This window comes from Amphiprion ocellaris, chromosome 15, assembly GCF_022539595.1.
Source record: "Amphiprion ocellaris isolate individual 3 ecotype Okinawa chromosome 15, ASM2253959v1, whole genome shotgun sequence".
NCBI lineage: Eukaryota > Metazoa > Chordata > Actinopteri > Pomacentridae > Amphiprion > Amphiprion ocellaris.
In genome coordinates, this window is record NC_072780.1 from 24,296,357 (window position 1) to 24,311,975 (window position 15,619).

Here is a 15,619-nt window from a genome sequence, read left to right on the forward strand (position 1 = left end):
TGTCTCTCATGACTCAAGATGAAACTGTGGTGAGGAGTGACTTAAGGTATTAAAAGGGGTCAAACTGTCTGGGGATGAATCTCAAGGACTGCATTATAACTACCTGCTAATTGGTGCTATGGACCCCTCTCCGTTTAAAGATGTCGGGTCCAGTTTAAGCAGTTTAATTACCTGTTGACTACAGCTTGACGATGAGTGGTTTAGTAAACTTGTATTATAACATACTGGCTGTTGTAGCAATTGATAGACATATAAGAAACTCTAAAAATTGATGGATAATGTCAATAAATTTGATTCATTGTTCAGACCCGTATCTTTGGGATAAAATATAGATGTAGCTCCCCACAAATTGTCCCATGTGCAAAACTTTGTCTTTAAACAGAAGAGTTTGATAATTTATAACCTTTGGAGATGCAAGTTGTATTTCTGAACTTTGGAGCACTTTGAAATGTAAAAGAGACATCACATGAATCCTAAAAAATCGAAAACAGCAGACTTTAAAAATACTGCAGAACACTGTAATGAAAAGTTCTATAGATTTAAACTTGATTACTTGATTACCTCAAGGCCTTCCATTCCTGGTCGTCCATTAATACCAGGTTCCCCCTACAGTGACCGAGCCCAGACAAAACAGCACATAAAACAACACTTCATGGAATCTTTCTGGTAACAGCACTAGATTATGGAAACAATAGGGACTTACACGAGACCCCTTTGGACCTGGAGCTCCATCAGATCCTGGCTTGCCTGGCTTCCCCTGGATGAAAGTAAAGGGATAGATTGTGCAGAATGAGAATATTTGCCCCCCTTTGCTAAGTTTGGACTGGTGTATATATAAGCAAAAGTGAGGTAGGACATTCTCAGTGTGACCTGTCTGTAACCCCTGTCCAACATAAACCTGGACCTCAGTGCAACACTTTCTCAGATCATCACAGCCTGTATGTTTGCTTGTGTCTAATCCTTCATCCTTGACCTTTGCTTCTTTTCAAGGGCCTCTGTTCAGGAGTTCTGCCAGTGAAAACAGGCCTCTCACCACCTGCTACACTTGCATTATGGGAAACATTCCTGCTCGTTAATATCTTTTCTCTGTTGTGCTTTGGAAACAGGCCAGATGCACCTGCTGGTGGGTGTGGGTGCTGGGGCTGAGAGAATGCCAGGCTATCTTGGGATAACAAACCACTGTGTGAGGCTTACTGGGATCTGTGTGACTGAGGAGGTCACTGTCAACCTGAAGGCAGCAGACACAACCATAGCTGGGCATGAAGCTGGTACAGACTACTTTATCAGATGCACATTGTGCCAACTAATACTAAAGTGCGCATGATATCAGGCCAAAACAGCAGGTCATTACCATGACACTGATCAAACTTTAAATCTGAGTGGGGCACCGTGGTGGCCCAACAGGTTGAATGGTGACCCATAAACAGGGGCTATAATACCCCACTATCCCCAGCGGTTGTGAGTTTGAATCAGCTCATGGCCCTTTGCGGCAGGTCCTTCCCTCATTCTTCTCCCCACTTTCCTGTCTCTCTCCCTCTCTCTGTCTGCTGTCCTATCAATGAAGCTGAAAAAAGGCCAAAAAGATATCTTTGAAAAAAAATAGAAAATCTGACCCTGGGTCAATGGATCCACTACTCATCTAGTGCCACAACTAGAAGCTGACAGGTGTCAGCTGGTCTGTCTACTTGTCTTAACACTTTTGCGCACAGAAACTATTAGCAAGATTGTCAAACAAATTCAGTAAAGACATTCATCAGCGTTAGGGGACGTTCCAAGGACTGGGCAATATCAGTTTAAACTATGATAACATAGTTTCACAATGCAATCAACTCAAGGTGATAGTTTGTTAAAAGCTCCACAACAAAATTGTTAGTGGACCTTTGTTTTTGGGTTGTTTTGTCAAACTGCTATTTTCAAAGCCAAGCTCAAATTTCTAGGCTTAATTACATCAAGGTAAATGATCAGATGGTCCATCTGTTTCACATCATTTCCTGTTTCATGTTACCTCACTTACTGTTAGATTGTAATATCCTTAATGAAATGTACTAGGATGTTGGATGCTTGGTTGGTTGACCATCTAGCTATAAGTCTTTGATATTAGGCATTAGCAGTAAACATTTAGGAAACTTTTGATATCTGTATATATGTGCATTTATTGTCCAGACCTATTACAAGCATTGGGTCAAACTCATTTTATTATTACATAAAACATATCTTCATTTTCAAGACCTCAATAAGGATTTCCTACCATATTCATAATTCCAGTCTGATTTTATGAACTCAATTTCTTCTCTTTCAGAATTACTTCCTGATAAAGATATCTAATTTTTATAGGATTCATCAAATACCATGAACATTATACTTGGTAACACATTTTCACACTATGGAGTGTAAAGTAAAACTCCAGCTGGTACTGGCTCAGTGGTGAGAATCCTATCATCAGTTGAAAAGAATAGTAAACGTATCAACACATTTTGTTAGAGGTAGATTCTCTCAGTTTCCTAGCCTACCCACTGACTGGCTTTGGACATACTCCTTCAGCCAGTACCTGCTTTGAAAGGAAGCATGTCATATCTCTGCTCAGATTCTCTACATATGTCTAGATTTCTTGAACTCCAATAAAGCGCTACGGGAAGTGGATCTGGGATCCCCTTGAAAAAGTATGCAAATCATTCATCTGCGCACATGGACTGATCCAGAGCAACCTTTGTACACCTCACCCCTGTAAAAAGGTTAGAATTTAAAACTAAGTAAATTCAGCTTCCAACAGAAAGCCATGGACAGAGTGATGGAGGAAAAAAGGGTTCCATTACCAAAAGATATGATAGACTGTTATGAGCTAGGGAGGATGTTCAGAGTTTGTCCATGCAACTGAACTTTGTATTTTCATGGCATTTTGTATCTGACACCTGCAACCTACGTCCAGTGAGTCAGATTACTCATCCCTAAGCTGTATGAAGCGTACGATTATCGCTCATTGAGTCAAACTGCAGAAGTTTTTAAAAAATAAATAAATAAAAACATTTATGTGGGAAAGTATTGATTCGATAAATTAGAATTTGGTTTTGAGAAGCATGGAATTTCAGTGATATTGTCCACACCCCCAAATTTCTAGTAGAGTGACTGCTTCTATTAATGGCCATGCTATGGCAGACTCACCGGGCCTCCCGGATGACCCCTCTCCCCTCTCTCACACAGACAGGTCTTTGGTTGCGGACACTGTAAAGAAGACATAGGAAAAGAGCAAAATATATTATATACTTTAATACAAGGGCACTTCAAAAAGTTCCTGGCCTCATGTGCAAACAAGGGCTGCAACTCCCATTTTAAAGCATAACTGTATACTATAAAGTATATTGCATATATGAAGTATCAAGTATGTGACTGTCCACAAAAACTCAAATTTCTGAAGCAATCAAACATTTAAGTGACTGCTGTGCATGTCCACGCAGCACAAGTGGCGGAAGCAACCAAATGTGGCTTTGAACTTTTGTCTCATGCACCTTACTTATCTGTGCTGTGTGAACAGATGCACTGTCCTCGAACAACAGCATGTCATGCTGAAGCGCTCCTCTCCTTGCAAAACAATGACGACAAACATTTGACTTTTTGTGAACAGTGATATAAAGCGTTATAATGTACAGTTGTGTCACCAGATGAGAGTTATGCCTCTTGCGTGCGGGTGAGGCCAAGAACTTTTTAAAATATGCTCATATATACTTTTCCTCTGGCAAAGTAACTTTTTGTGTGCTAACAGCATTAAAGACAACATGCATATCAGCTTAAACAGATTTACAAAATTGCAAATTAATAACAAAATCCAAGAGATGCAACACTCATCTGATTAAATAATCATAAGTGTGATATTAGTTAAAAACTTCATATTACTTACCCCAGATTTAACAACCATACTCTGAAAGAACAAAAGCAACAGACAAACCATATTATTTAATAGGTAACCTTCAAAGTTCAACATGAAAACCTTAAAAATCGAACTAACAGGCCAATTACTAGCTTTTCCCAATTCACTTGCAGAATAGAATAGAATAGAATGAGCTATATTGTCATTATACAGTGTACAATGAGTTTGGAGAGCTTCTCGTTTTCAGTGCAAACATAGCAGAAGGTGCAAGATAAAAGTCTTAAAAATCTTAAAGGTACCTCTATTTATACCTTACAGGTGTATTATTGTATTATTTATGATATTAAATGTCATTGTTTACATTTTTTTTATTTCAGAACCCTGCGTCTTTTTGCTGTCATGCTAGTTGGTCTCCATATGCCTTATATAGTTAGAAAATGTACAGATCTTCCATTATCTTCCTTACTTTCATTCCATTTTGAATGTTCTGGTTGCTGTATGAATGTATTCTCTTTTCTACTTCTGAATACTAGTGTCTGTGTAACAGCATCATTAGCATCGCTTCAAACCAGTATTAGTAGACTATAGTGAGGGCAAAAAACTATCATCACTGACCAGTTCATTAAAAAGTCTGTCATCCAGGTGGCTGTCAGTGAGGCTGAGGACATGCTGCTGTGGGGGGGCACTGGCAATAGATCTCAGCTTTGAACCCACGGAACCCTCCCTGGGCGGTCCGGACAGCCTGATGGTGAACACCCTGATGTTATGCTGTTTGGCTTCAGCAGCAGCTGTCACAGCACTGGGGCTGCGTGGATGGTCCATTCCATCCGTCAGCAAAAGTGCCACCCTCAGGCTGCTGGAGGATGTCTCTCGGCTGAACACCTTGGTGGCATTGGTGATAGCGTAGGCAGAATAGGTGCCATGGCCGATGAAGGTCATGGAGGCCACCCGGCTCTGAAAGACGTCCAAGTCTTGCCAGTCTCTGAAGTTGTGCTCCACTGACACAGTGCTACTGTACTGCATAGCAGCCATGCGCAAGCGCAGACGCCAGCCGGTGGAGTGGAGTTGCATGAGCTTGTTGCTAAAGCGCAGAATGAATTCCTTCTGTTGCTCAAATAGCAGAGATTTGGCTTTCTCTGAACTATCAACAATGAACATGATCTCGACTGGGCAGATCAGTGCTAAGGAGGAGAGAAAGATGCAGACATACATTCTAATAGCATCTAGACAGATAGGTTTCAAGCACCAGTGGGTACAGTTTTTGATTAAAATTCATTTCAGTCAGAATACACACATATTTCAGAAAGCATTATGCTCTAAGGGTGGACTTTTAACCATTTTGGTTGATTCACAGGTGCAATAGTGAATATTTTTAATTATTTATTTGAAAAAAATGTTTTCAAAGAATGTGCTGCTTAGGGGCTGATGCAACTACTTCTGTCTGTAGTGACTCTGTCTCAGTCCTCTGCACAATCTGATTAGCTACATGTCATGAGTAATAGTCAATCAACACTTAAAGATGAATCTTGAAAAAATTCCCTTTTATATAACATATGGAAAACATCAATAAACAAAGGCATTTCCATGAAGTTTTGCATTGAAGTTTGTGTTATTCTAAATTTTGACACCCAGAATTACATTTTTATTATAAATGTATATCATTCCAAATATCAGTTATTGGTCTACCTGATTACTAACAATAATTATTGATATCCTTGAAAAGAAAAAAAAATGATTATTGGTCAACTGCTCCATTTTTCTCCAGTAATTGATCCTTAGGAATATCATATCGGTCCCCCAACACATCAAAAATGTAAGAAGTGGACATCTTGACAAATATGGACCAGACTGTCCTGACTTTTTAAAAACAAAACTTTTGGTAAAATTTGAATCTTCTATCTAGAGCTTTCAAGAAAACATGCAAACCTAACCAACAGACTGGCCCTGCTGATATTTTCATATGAGATTAGGAGAACTTCTCTCAAGGTAGTGTTTTCAGTGCTGTTTGTCTGTGAGTATGATTTCATAAAACTTGATGAAGAGGTGGAACATGGAGGAAATAAAGGAAGCCACAAAATTCTGAGATAGGCCATTGGCTTTGTGGAGGACTGTACTCTCTGTGTGCAGTTCTAGTTATTGCAGATATTTCTAGTGTCAAGAAATTTCAATACAGCTTCTGTTTATAATGAGAGACAAATATTAACAATAGATATTGTATCAATATTGTTCCATTCTTAAATATAGTTACTGGTCAATTTTGGAATGTCATTAAATACATTTACATTTTGAGGTATTTTTAATCCAAGAAAAATTGCTGCCACAGCTTTTATGGAAACATCACTAAGGTGTGTATTTAGACATAAAGTTGACAAATAAATGGAATGAAGTGCAAGGGGCTTAATAAAGCTGTTTAAATGATCTCAGTACTTCTTCTACCAATAGTGTTGGCTCATACATTCAGCATTAGAAGGGCTCCAGGCTTTATGTAAATGTATTTTATTTACATTGCTCGGCTGCTGCTGTTCTAAAAAGAAGTTCAAAGGACATAAGACACACAGTTGACTGCAGGGTTGCTACTGAGCTAAACTGTCTAAACAGAGCTTGTACATAGCACCACTGTCTATTTAGGTTAAGCAATAGAATTATGAAACTCTCTGATGAGAAGCTGTGTCAATTCAGCATCACCTCTGAAGTCATTCATGGTGTTACTACAAAATATATATCTTAATATACTCCTGCACATGCAACACATATTTATTTTTTCTAATCTAATCTTTGGACAAGCTGGTATACTGCAATTATAAATGCTGCAACACTTACTTTTGGTCTCATTAACGATGACCTGGTTCTCATCTCTCTGTCCCTTCCTCCTTCTGTTTTGGCATCTGGTTAGGCCTGACAGCGCCAAAATCAAAATCAAAATCTTCACAAACTCAGTCATTGTTGAGTCCAGCTGCTCAGCCTGGAGAAAAATAGAGAATATTAATACAGTATTTGTGGTAAAGTCTGTGTGACTCAAGTGTTACTTCAAGCTGCACTCAGTTTAGTAAGAAAGCCCTAGTGATTTCCCTTTAACACAAGCGGGAGACATGACTGCAACAACTGTTCGCAGATAAAACAGCTGAATTCCTGCACTGTCCCATGATGACGGTATTATACTGTACAGTGGCCTCAGCTGTCTGCTCCCTCTTACAACTGAGGGCAAACCTTAGAATCACAGATGCTGCTTAATGTTATCACTATTACCTCTAAGGCTACATCTGTTTGTATATTATCTACTACTACTGCTATTCCACCAGTGTTTCTACTGCTGTAACTACAACAAACACAGGCATTATTTCTACTATTAACACTACCACTGCTGCAACTACTGCTAGCATTACTGCCTTGCAATGCTGGTTCTGATGACAGACATATTGTACTGCTTCTGACATACCAGGACTGAACAATATAATAATCTATACTAAGAGACAATATGACTCAGAGTGTAATAAGAGTTTTAAGAAAGCTGTTTATATTGTGTTTACTTTTCCATAATATTGGGCAATGTTAGATATCGATAATGGTAAATGATTTAAAGATTTTTTAGCCAGAAACAAGACATATTGTCTGGTGAAATGATTTACAGTGATAACATCGCAGTTGATTTTCCATAAATGGTATATATTGATATTGTGTAATAAAGCGATATATACCATGATAAAGAATATTGCTCATATTGCTCCAATTAATACTATAACCATAGTAACTATGACTATTACCACTATATCTTTACTAATACTAATTCTATTGTGGCAGCAGTACCTGTGTTTATTACAAAATTACACTTATACTATAACAAGTTAAATTTGAGCCCATGTCCATATTAGCAACCACTGACAGCTGGACTTCTTCTCACACATCATGTAAAGTGTGTAAAAGTCACATACCTGTGTTGGTAGAACAGGAGCTCCAGGCTAATCCAGCAGTGAACTGAGCAGCTGTTGTGCTGACTTCCACTGCAGTTGTTGTCTCTGTTAAGGCACAGAGAACACCGGCAGAGAGTCCAACCTGCAGCACATCACCCACAGACTGAATAACACAAGTTCACCGGTGTCAAGTCAGCATACCACCACACCTACAGCTTCCTGCTGCTGCCTCTGCAATAAAATGTTACATGAACAAGAAAAAAAAAATCCTCATTATTTGTATACCTTTAACCATCAGAACTGTCCTTCATAATAAACTAATTGTGTAATTAGGATTATATCCAAATATTTTAAACTATATATTTCAAAATATGTTCTGAAAAGTTCCAACACTGTTTCACAAATGGCACATATCATGCACCAATGGTCAAATTCAACTGATTATTATTGTGATACAATTATCAGAAAACATGTAAACTTGTGAATTACTTGGCACATTGCACAATATACAAATGTAAGTAATAAACTGAGGAGATTTCATGGTGATGTCCATAAATTAAAATTGTCACTCTGAAAATGGTGATTTTCAGGGTTAAAATTTGGGTTTGGAATTTTACAAACTTTGTTTTTTCCCCTAGAACATCCATACACCAAAATTTCCAATGTTATTCCTTTCTATATTGTCAAGGATTTGCAGAGAAGCTTGTTTATATATCAGGTACAGCCTGATATATAGAACATGTTACTTCTAAATTGATGACATTTTTTTCTTTGTGGCTGCTGACAGTATTATCCGATTGATGGAGCTATGTAAAAACAAATCCAAAATGGCCTCTGGAACAATCTTTTGCTGTAAAATGTCAAAGAAATTAAAAAAGCGTTTTGAATCCACCCCTTTGAGTTTTGTTTTTTTTTTTTGAATAAAAAATAACTGTGAAGACAACGAGGAACAATAAATACTCATTAAGATTCTTCATTTTTCTTAAGGGCAGCTGGACACAGCAGGTAGCGGTGATCATTCAGTAATGACAGACTATTGAGTAACTACTCAGCATTGTATGTCACTCCTTCAGTGTAACTAAGAATTTTTCCTAGCTCAGAATACAAGGTGACTGACAGTACCACGTACAGTAAGGCCAATGAGTCTGTGTTAACAGATATCAGTGCATATATAATTTTTGTACTGGGGACTTTCTGTTGCTGCTGGCGCAAACCTCTTTTGGAGGTGTCAATTTTTCCTCTGTTAATGTTGAACAATCAGAGTTAACCAGGAATGTCTCATGACGAAAATGGGAGAGTGTGATCAACTTATATTATTTTTAATTATGAACTAGTTATTTCTCAATGATTTACTAACATTTTATCAGTGGGTCACTTGGAGTTTATTATAATTTACTATTTAGGTCTAGATTCTCAGTTATTAGGACTACGGACACCTTGGGGAGAAAATATATTGCTCATGAGCCACTTATTCTAAAACAGAACACTGAAAATGACTTACAGGGTTAGGAGAGGAAGACATAGAGGTAGAAGTAGGCCACTTTTTGGAGTTAGCCTAGAACATGGTTGATTCATAGTAGGCAGGAGAAAATGGTCTATTTGGGATGTTTTAAACCTAATCTTTATGGTGTCATGTTCTAAGTGGCAACCTGAGAATGTTGAGGCTATGAGAAACCATAACTGGAATACACTGGTATGAGAAACTTCTATTAACTGCTCCCATAATTCATACAGACAGGCTCAGATAAGGCCTCACTCCCAATTCCACACATAAATCATTATTATGTCTGAAGGCTGCCACTGCTCCCTCTGCAAAAAGTTACCAATCAATCATCAAATACTACCTGGAACATTGTGGAAAGAATTTCACTTTGAATAACATGTTCATTTGCTACTCCTTAGAACAAACTCCACTCTGAACTGGCCTCATACAGACTAAACTATCTACATACTTAGCAGTCAGTGTCTATTCCAGTAAAATGATAGGTTAGCAGGCTAAAATTTGTGTGTATTTATGACCGTTTAATTGTGACCTTAAATCCACAATGAATCATCGCCATCTTCCTGTTAAAATCCTGGCATACCTTTGATTAAGTAAAGCACTGGAAACTAAGAGTAAACATTAAGGAAGCAATGTTTTTGTAATTTACTTTACATACATATACTCACACATACGCACACGCACGCACGCACGCACATACATACATACCTACATACATACATACATACATACATACTGTACATATAAGGGTACTTCAGAATGTTCTTGAATTCACCCTGAAACAAAAGGTATAATTCCCACTTTGGGGCATAATTTTATACTGTTACAGAAATGTCAACAAAAAACTCAAATGCTTAGTAAAGTCAAGCGTGTTGCCAGCCTAGGTGATGGTGTCTGATTTTGTGAGACCTAGAACAACCGATGATCCCAGGTCACATCATTAATAACGTGCCCAATGCATCCAAAAGGTGTATCTTGCACACTGACACAATCACTGGATATGATATTAGTAAGCTGTAACATAATAACTGCTGAGCTTGTTGAAAGACAGCTAAATGTTTTGTGCTGCATGCTGTCATACAGGCCATCAATCTAATCATCCCTTGAGATTAAGCTTCACTGATTAATTTGAGCATTGCTTTTTCTTTTTGACAAAATCCTGTCCAAACTTTCATTTATAATTACCAGTACTAGCCCTTCCCCCATAATTCTCAAGCAGGGTAGAGACAAAGAACAGAAGAAAAATAAAGAATAAACAAAACCTTTGGGGAAAAAAAGATCCCAGATCACAAATTTTCCAATTCACATAGGACAAAAACTATCACAGGACGTCTGTGTTTGGTGAATATATGGTGGGTAATTTGTAGTGAAATTTAGATTTTTACAATTGGCACCAGCCTCCACAATCATTGCAAATAGGGTTGTACATGTGTATAGTAGCATGCTCTCCAGGGCACCCTCAATGACAAGCACGCAGATATGGCCAGTAAAGTAACAAACAGGGCCAGGAAAACTTTTATAGATATTTTGGATAGTCAACTAGCCCAGTAATGCAGTGGTGCACTAGCATTTCACCCGTATGCAGTATACTACTGGACTAAAACGAAACTGCAAAATTGAAGGTAGTCAACCAAAACAATGAGCTGAGAGAAACTAAGCCACTTCTTGGAGGAGAAGGGAACTATAAATGATGCAGTCAAGTTCTCAGTCAGGTTCACCCCTCTCTAATCACATCCAATTTTAAAAGATGGTGAAAGCTAAATTCCAAACTGAAGACTTCAGGTCCACAAACCATTAGGTGATTTTGATTTTTATGCATATCACCGTGTTTTTTGCTGCTCCAAAAAATTGCTTCTAGGGGTATCAGTGAAAATGTCATCTTATGTATTTAATGTTCTCTGCAATTTTTGCAGTTTTTTTTTTTTTTACTATCTTCTCATACTGTCCTTATACCCCTGTCTTTAGAGCTGCTGTAACGGTGAGCTTTCCTCACTGTGGGATCAGTAAAGCTTATCTTATCTTATCTTATCTTATCTTATCTTATCTTATCTTATCTTATCTTATCTTATCTTATCTTATCTTATCTTATCTTATCTTATCTTATCTTATCTTATCTTATCTTATCTTATCTTATCTTATCTTATCTTATCTTATCTTATCTTATCTTACATTTGTTTGTATGAATTCTGTTTTTAAAAGCTTGCTATGTGTGCAATTTGAATGCAGGGGCAGCAGTCAGTATGTGTGTGAAGAAATGAAATCTGCGTGCCAGCCTGCTGTTGCTGGCAGTATGGGAAAACTGGCCATGGCACTGTCTGCAGACAGCTCTGTTAAGACAACACAGCCAGGCGGCAACAACACCAATACCAGACTGAGAGTTTAGAGGGAGCTTCCTGTCGCAGTTGAACTTATTTTGATAAGGCCAGTTGACTTTTTACAGCACACAGCTGCAGGCAGAGACACTCCATGGACACATGCGGCCATGTGGAGCACTGCTAATGGTGGCTGCGAAAACTGATGTAGCCTTGCAACATCTACATTCACATGAGTAATGTGAAAATGAAATGAATGAAAAGACAATTCATGGGAAGACTTCAGAAGGAAACCTGAAAAAGCCAGCACTACAAATCAGTTTGTGGGGTTGTTGGATATTAAAAAATAACTTTCAACCACCTTCCCAGCCTTACACAGACTGTAACTTGCAGGTCAGTGAGTGGACACTAAATTAATATTATTTTGCAACATTATATCAGCACTGACAAAATTTCCCAGCTGGAATCACAGGATATACAAACTGTTTGATGTACAACCTACTTCTGCACAGATTAGGGCCCACATTAATATTTTCCAGAGTTCCAGGTTCTTCTTTTACAAGGGAAGTATTGCTTCCATTTTTCTTCAAAGTGTATCATGTTGCTGTACTTGCTGCACCACCTTTGACCTGATAAGGATGATGATGGAGTACGACCCAGCTAAGCGCCTCAGTCTGGAACAGGCCCTCCGACATTTCTTCTTCTCCTGCTATTATAAAAGGAGCAGCAATAAAAGCAGCAGCCACAGAAGCAGCAGTAGCAAAAAAGACTGAACTCCTGAACCTGTAGACCTCTGACCTGCACCCTCGGTCAGGGCCTGGCTGTCACCGTGACATTCATCGGCACTCATCGCCAGCCACTACTTCCTGACTCTCCAGGAGAGGTGAACCTTAAGTGACTGTATCAGTCCATTGCGTTGCTTTGCTGTGTCCTCCCTAAGTCAGTGTTGAGTCTCAGTCATCATGTTGCATTAAAATCTGTTGCATATATTCATGCGATTGCGTCCCCGAGTGATGTCTATTTATTTGATGTTGTAATTTAAACTGAACTTCTAAGGATATACTGGTCAAACTTTTTTTCACTGCCTGCTGCAGTATCAGGCTGCAGAGATAGTTTTAGAATCCGTTTTAGAGCTGATGCTTACATGAGGGGCTTGCAGTTACAAAGTGCTCTTTAACTTCCCATGCCTGGGATCATGGTAACCACGGATGTTCTATCAATCTGTGGTGGCCAGTGTCATCGTCTTTGCCATGGTGTGCTGGGGATTTGTCATTGTGAGCTGTGGCTCAATCAAGCTGAATAACCTTGTCAGGAAGGCCAGCTCTGTGGTGGCAATGGAACTGGACAGTGTGGAGGCAATAACGGAGAAGAGGATGAGGGGAAAGCAGAAGGCCATCATGGACAATCCCTCTCATCCTTTCCATGCTGAACTGAGGAAACTCAGGAGCATGCACAGTGACAGATTCCTACCACCAAAAGCCTCAAAGCTACTGGGCAGCTCCTTCATCCCATCATCCATCAGACTGTACAACACCACAGTACCCAGAACATCCTGGCAGCAGAGACTGTTACCAGGACTACTGGACTTCTCTACTCATTTAACAACATCCATGACAATCTGCACAGTTTACATTCCAATTTGCACAGCAGTAAAAGCAGTAATCAAAGCAAAGGGTGACTATTTTGAAGAATCTAAAATATAAAACATGTTTTCACTTATTTCACACTTTTTTGCTTACTACATAATTCCATATGTGTTCATCCATAGTATTGATGTCTTCGGTAAGGATCTACAAATAATCATGAAAAAAAATAAGAAACCCCCCCCCCCCAGATTTGCTGTGTTGCTCAGGCAAACACAATTAAGATCTGAAGGTACTGATCAAGCCTCCAAACTTCTCAGATCTTAATGTGACTGAGCATCCATGAGATGTGGTAGAACAAGCCTGACACAGAGGCCACACCCAGCAAAACAGGACCTAAAGTATCTGCTGCCTGTGTCTCAGTCTCAGGACACCCCCAGAGTTCTCAAGTCTATGCACTGATGGGCCAAGAATCTTTTCATGGCATGAGGGGGATCTACATAATATTAGGCAGGAGGTTTTAATGTTGGGCTGCACAGTGCTGTAGTGGTTAGCACTTTCGCCTTGCAGCGAGAAGATCCCTGGTTCGCGTCCTGGCTTTCCCGGGATCTTTCTGCATGGAGTTTGCATGTTCTCCCTGTGCATGCGTGGGTTTTCTCCAGGTACTCCGGCTTCCTCCCACAGTCCAAAAATATGCTGAGGTTAATTGATCATTCTAAATTGCCCGTAGGTGTGAATGTGAGAGTGATTGTTTGTCTCTGTATGTAGCCCTGTGACAGACTGGTGACCTGTCTAGGGTGTCCCCTGCCTTCACCCGAGTCAGCTGGGATAGACTCCAGCCCCCCCCGCGACCCTAATGAGGATTAAGCGGTGTATAGATAATGGATGGATGGTTTTAATGTTGTGGTGAATTGTTATATAGTAGAAATTCAGGTGCTGAGATATTGTGTTAACTATTGGTTGGCAAGTTGTCAATTCAAGTTGTTGCAATTGTTGTTCACTGAAAAATCAAAGCCATCAAACATTTGAGCACTATAGTTGTTTAATGAAAATAAAAGATGAAAAGGAAATGAGCAGAGTTCAGACTATCAGGAAAAATGCAGGCCCAAACTTTGTAAAATGTTTTTTTTTTAAAGCCAAGTAAACTAAAAAGCAAAAGAATTAATAATTGTGTGCACAAGGATTGACAGGGATCAGTAGTGACAGCAAATAAAGACATATTCATGCCAAAGTGTGGCAGATGGAAGCGATAACATCTGTGGATGGAAGCAGATGGAGCAGATGCTGCAACACTAGCAGCAGTGTCCTGACTTGCTTGAACATGGCAGCTGCCTTCCTCCAGGCTACTCTTCCTTCATCCATCACAATGAATGTAGCAGAGAGACACTTAGATCTATTACGGTAGTTGACATTATCACCCCACCTCTTAAGTAATGACATACGCAACCATACATTGGTTTACCATAAAGGTGTACTTTACAGCGATAATTTCCTCCTTGATCACATTTTATGTCACGATGCTGAAGTCGTTGGTATTTATCACTCTGCTGACAAATGCGTCTTACAAATTGAAATATAGAAGATATTTCAGTCTAAGTAAGTTCTAACTTTCCTTTGTCAGCGATATACCAAATAAGTAATCAATTTTGAAATACTTTTCTTGAGATTTTCAATGGTTTGAACTATTTTTTTTCAGGGAAAATATATTTTTTTATGCCATCCCAGGTAAATGAGACAGCTAGTGTTCAGATAAACATTTTATAAATATACACTAACTTTATGAGGCACAATATCTGTGAAATCTATATAAATCTAACGCAATAAAAAGGCTCAGCCATGAATTGTACTTTTACATTTTTCTTGCCAAAAAAAATGATAACTTTACTTTATGTATATTGTATTATGAAGGTCATTGTGGATGGTAGTGTTGTTCCTCATATTTAGCCCTTCTCATGTACATTAATGGGAGGGTCAAAATATTTTTAATTGTATTGTAGTGTAACTGATTGATTATTTTACTGCAGCTTAGTATTATGTACTAGTAAACTAAACTTCTTTGATTTTGGACTGCTTGTTGGACAAAACATTGAGAATGTAATCTTAAACATGCAAAGTAGGGATTCCTGGCACAGCTTCACTTACTTCTAAAAAAGAATTGTGCGAAATACAACAAAGGTCCACAACTAGACTGTAATGAAGATACTGTGCTGTTAGTGGGGTCACCAGGACACCCAATTCTCTTTATAATCTGTCTCTTAGAAGTCCAATCGCCTTTTTAGTGTAATAAAAAGTCAATGGTGGCCCCTTTAAAGAGTGACCTTACCAAGGCAACAGGTCTTGGTATGTATTCTGCTAAAAGCAAAATGAACATGCTGTGATCCTGGACAGGAGAGCACCACTGAACAAAATCTTTCAAAAAAACCAAACGTGTACGTAGAAGGCAATAAAACATG

The 15,619-nt window shown here is 38.8% G+C and overlaps 1 protein-coding gene across 2 annotated transcripts in view; it reads right to left on the reverse strand.

Moving 5' to 3' along the window:
- col28a1a (collagen, type XXVIII, alpha 1a) overlaps nucleotides 1-7,972 on the reverse strand; it is a 49,982-nt gene extending 42,010 nt beyond the window's left edge. For both annotated transcript variants that reach the window (XM_035952781.2, XM_035952780.2), the window contains exons 1-7: nucleotides 7,792-7,972; nucleotides 6,683-6,824; nucleotides 4,478-5,043; nucleotides 3,893-3,913; nucleotides 3,160-3,219; nucleotides 704-757; nucleotides 562-606 (exon numbers count right to left, since the gene is read on the reverse strand). In XM_035952781.2, the coding sequence (XP_035808674.2) occupies nucleotides 562-606; nucleotides 704-757; nucleotides 3,160-3,219; nucleotides 3,893-3,913; nucleotides 4,478-5,043; nucleotides 6,683-6,803 (867 nt within the window). In that variant the 5' untranslated portion in view covers nucleotides 6,804-6,824; nucleotides 7,792-7,972. The remainder of the gene's footprint in view (nucleotides 1-561; nucleotides 607-703; nucleotides 758-3,159; nucleotides 3,220-3,892; nucleotides 3,914-4,477; nucleotides 5,044-6,682; nucleotides 6,825-7,791) is intronic.
- Between the last annotated feature and the right edge of the window lie 7,647 nt (nucleotides 7,973-15,619).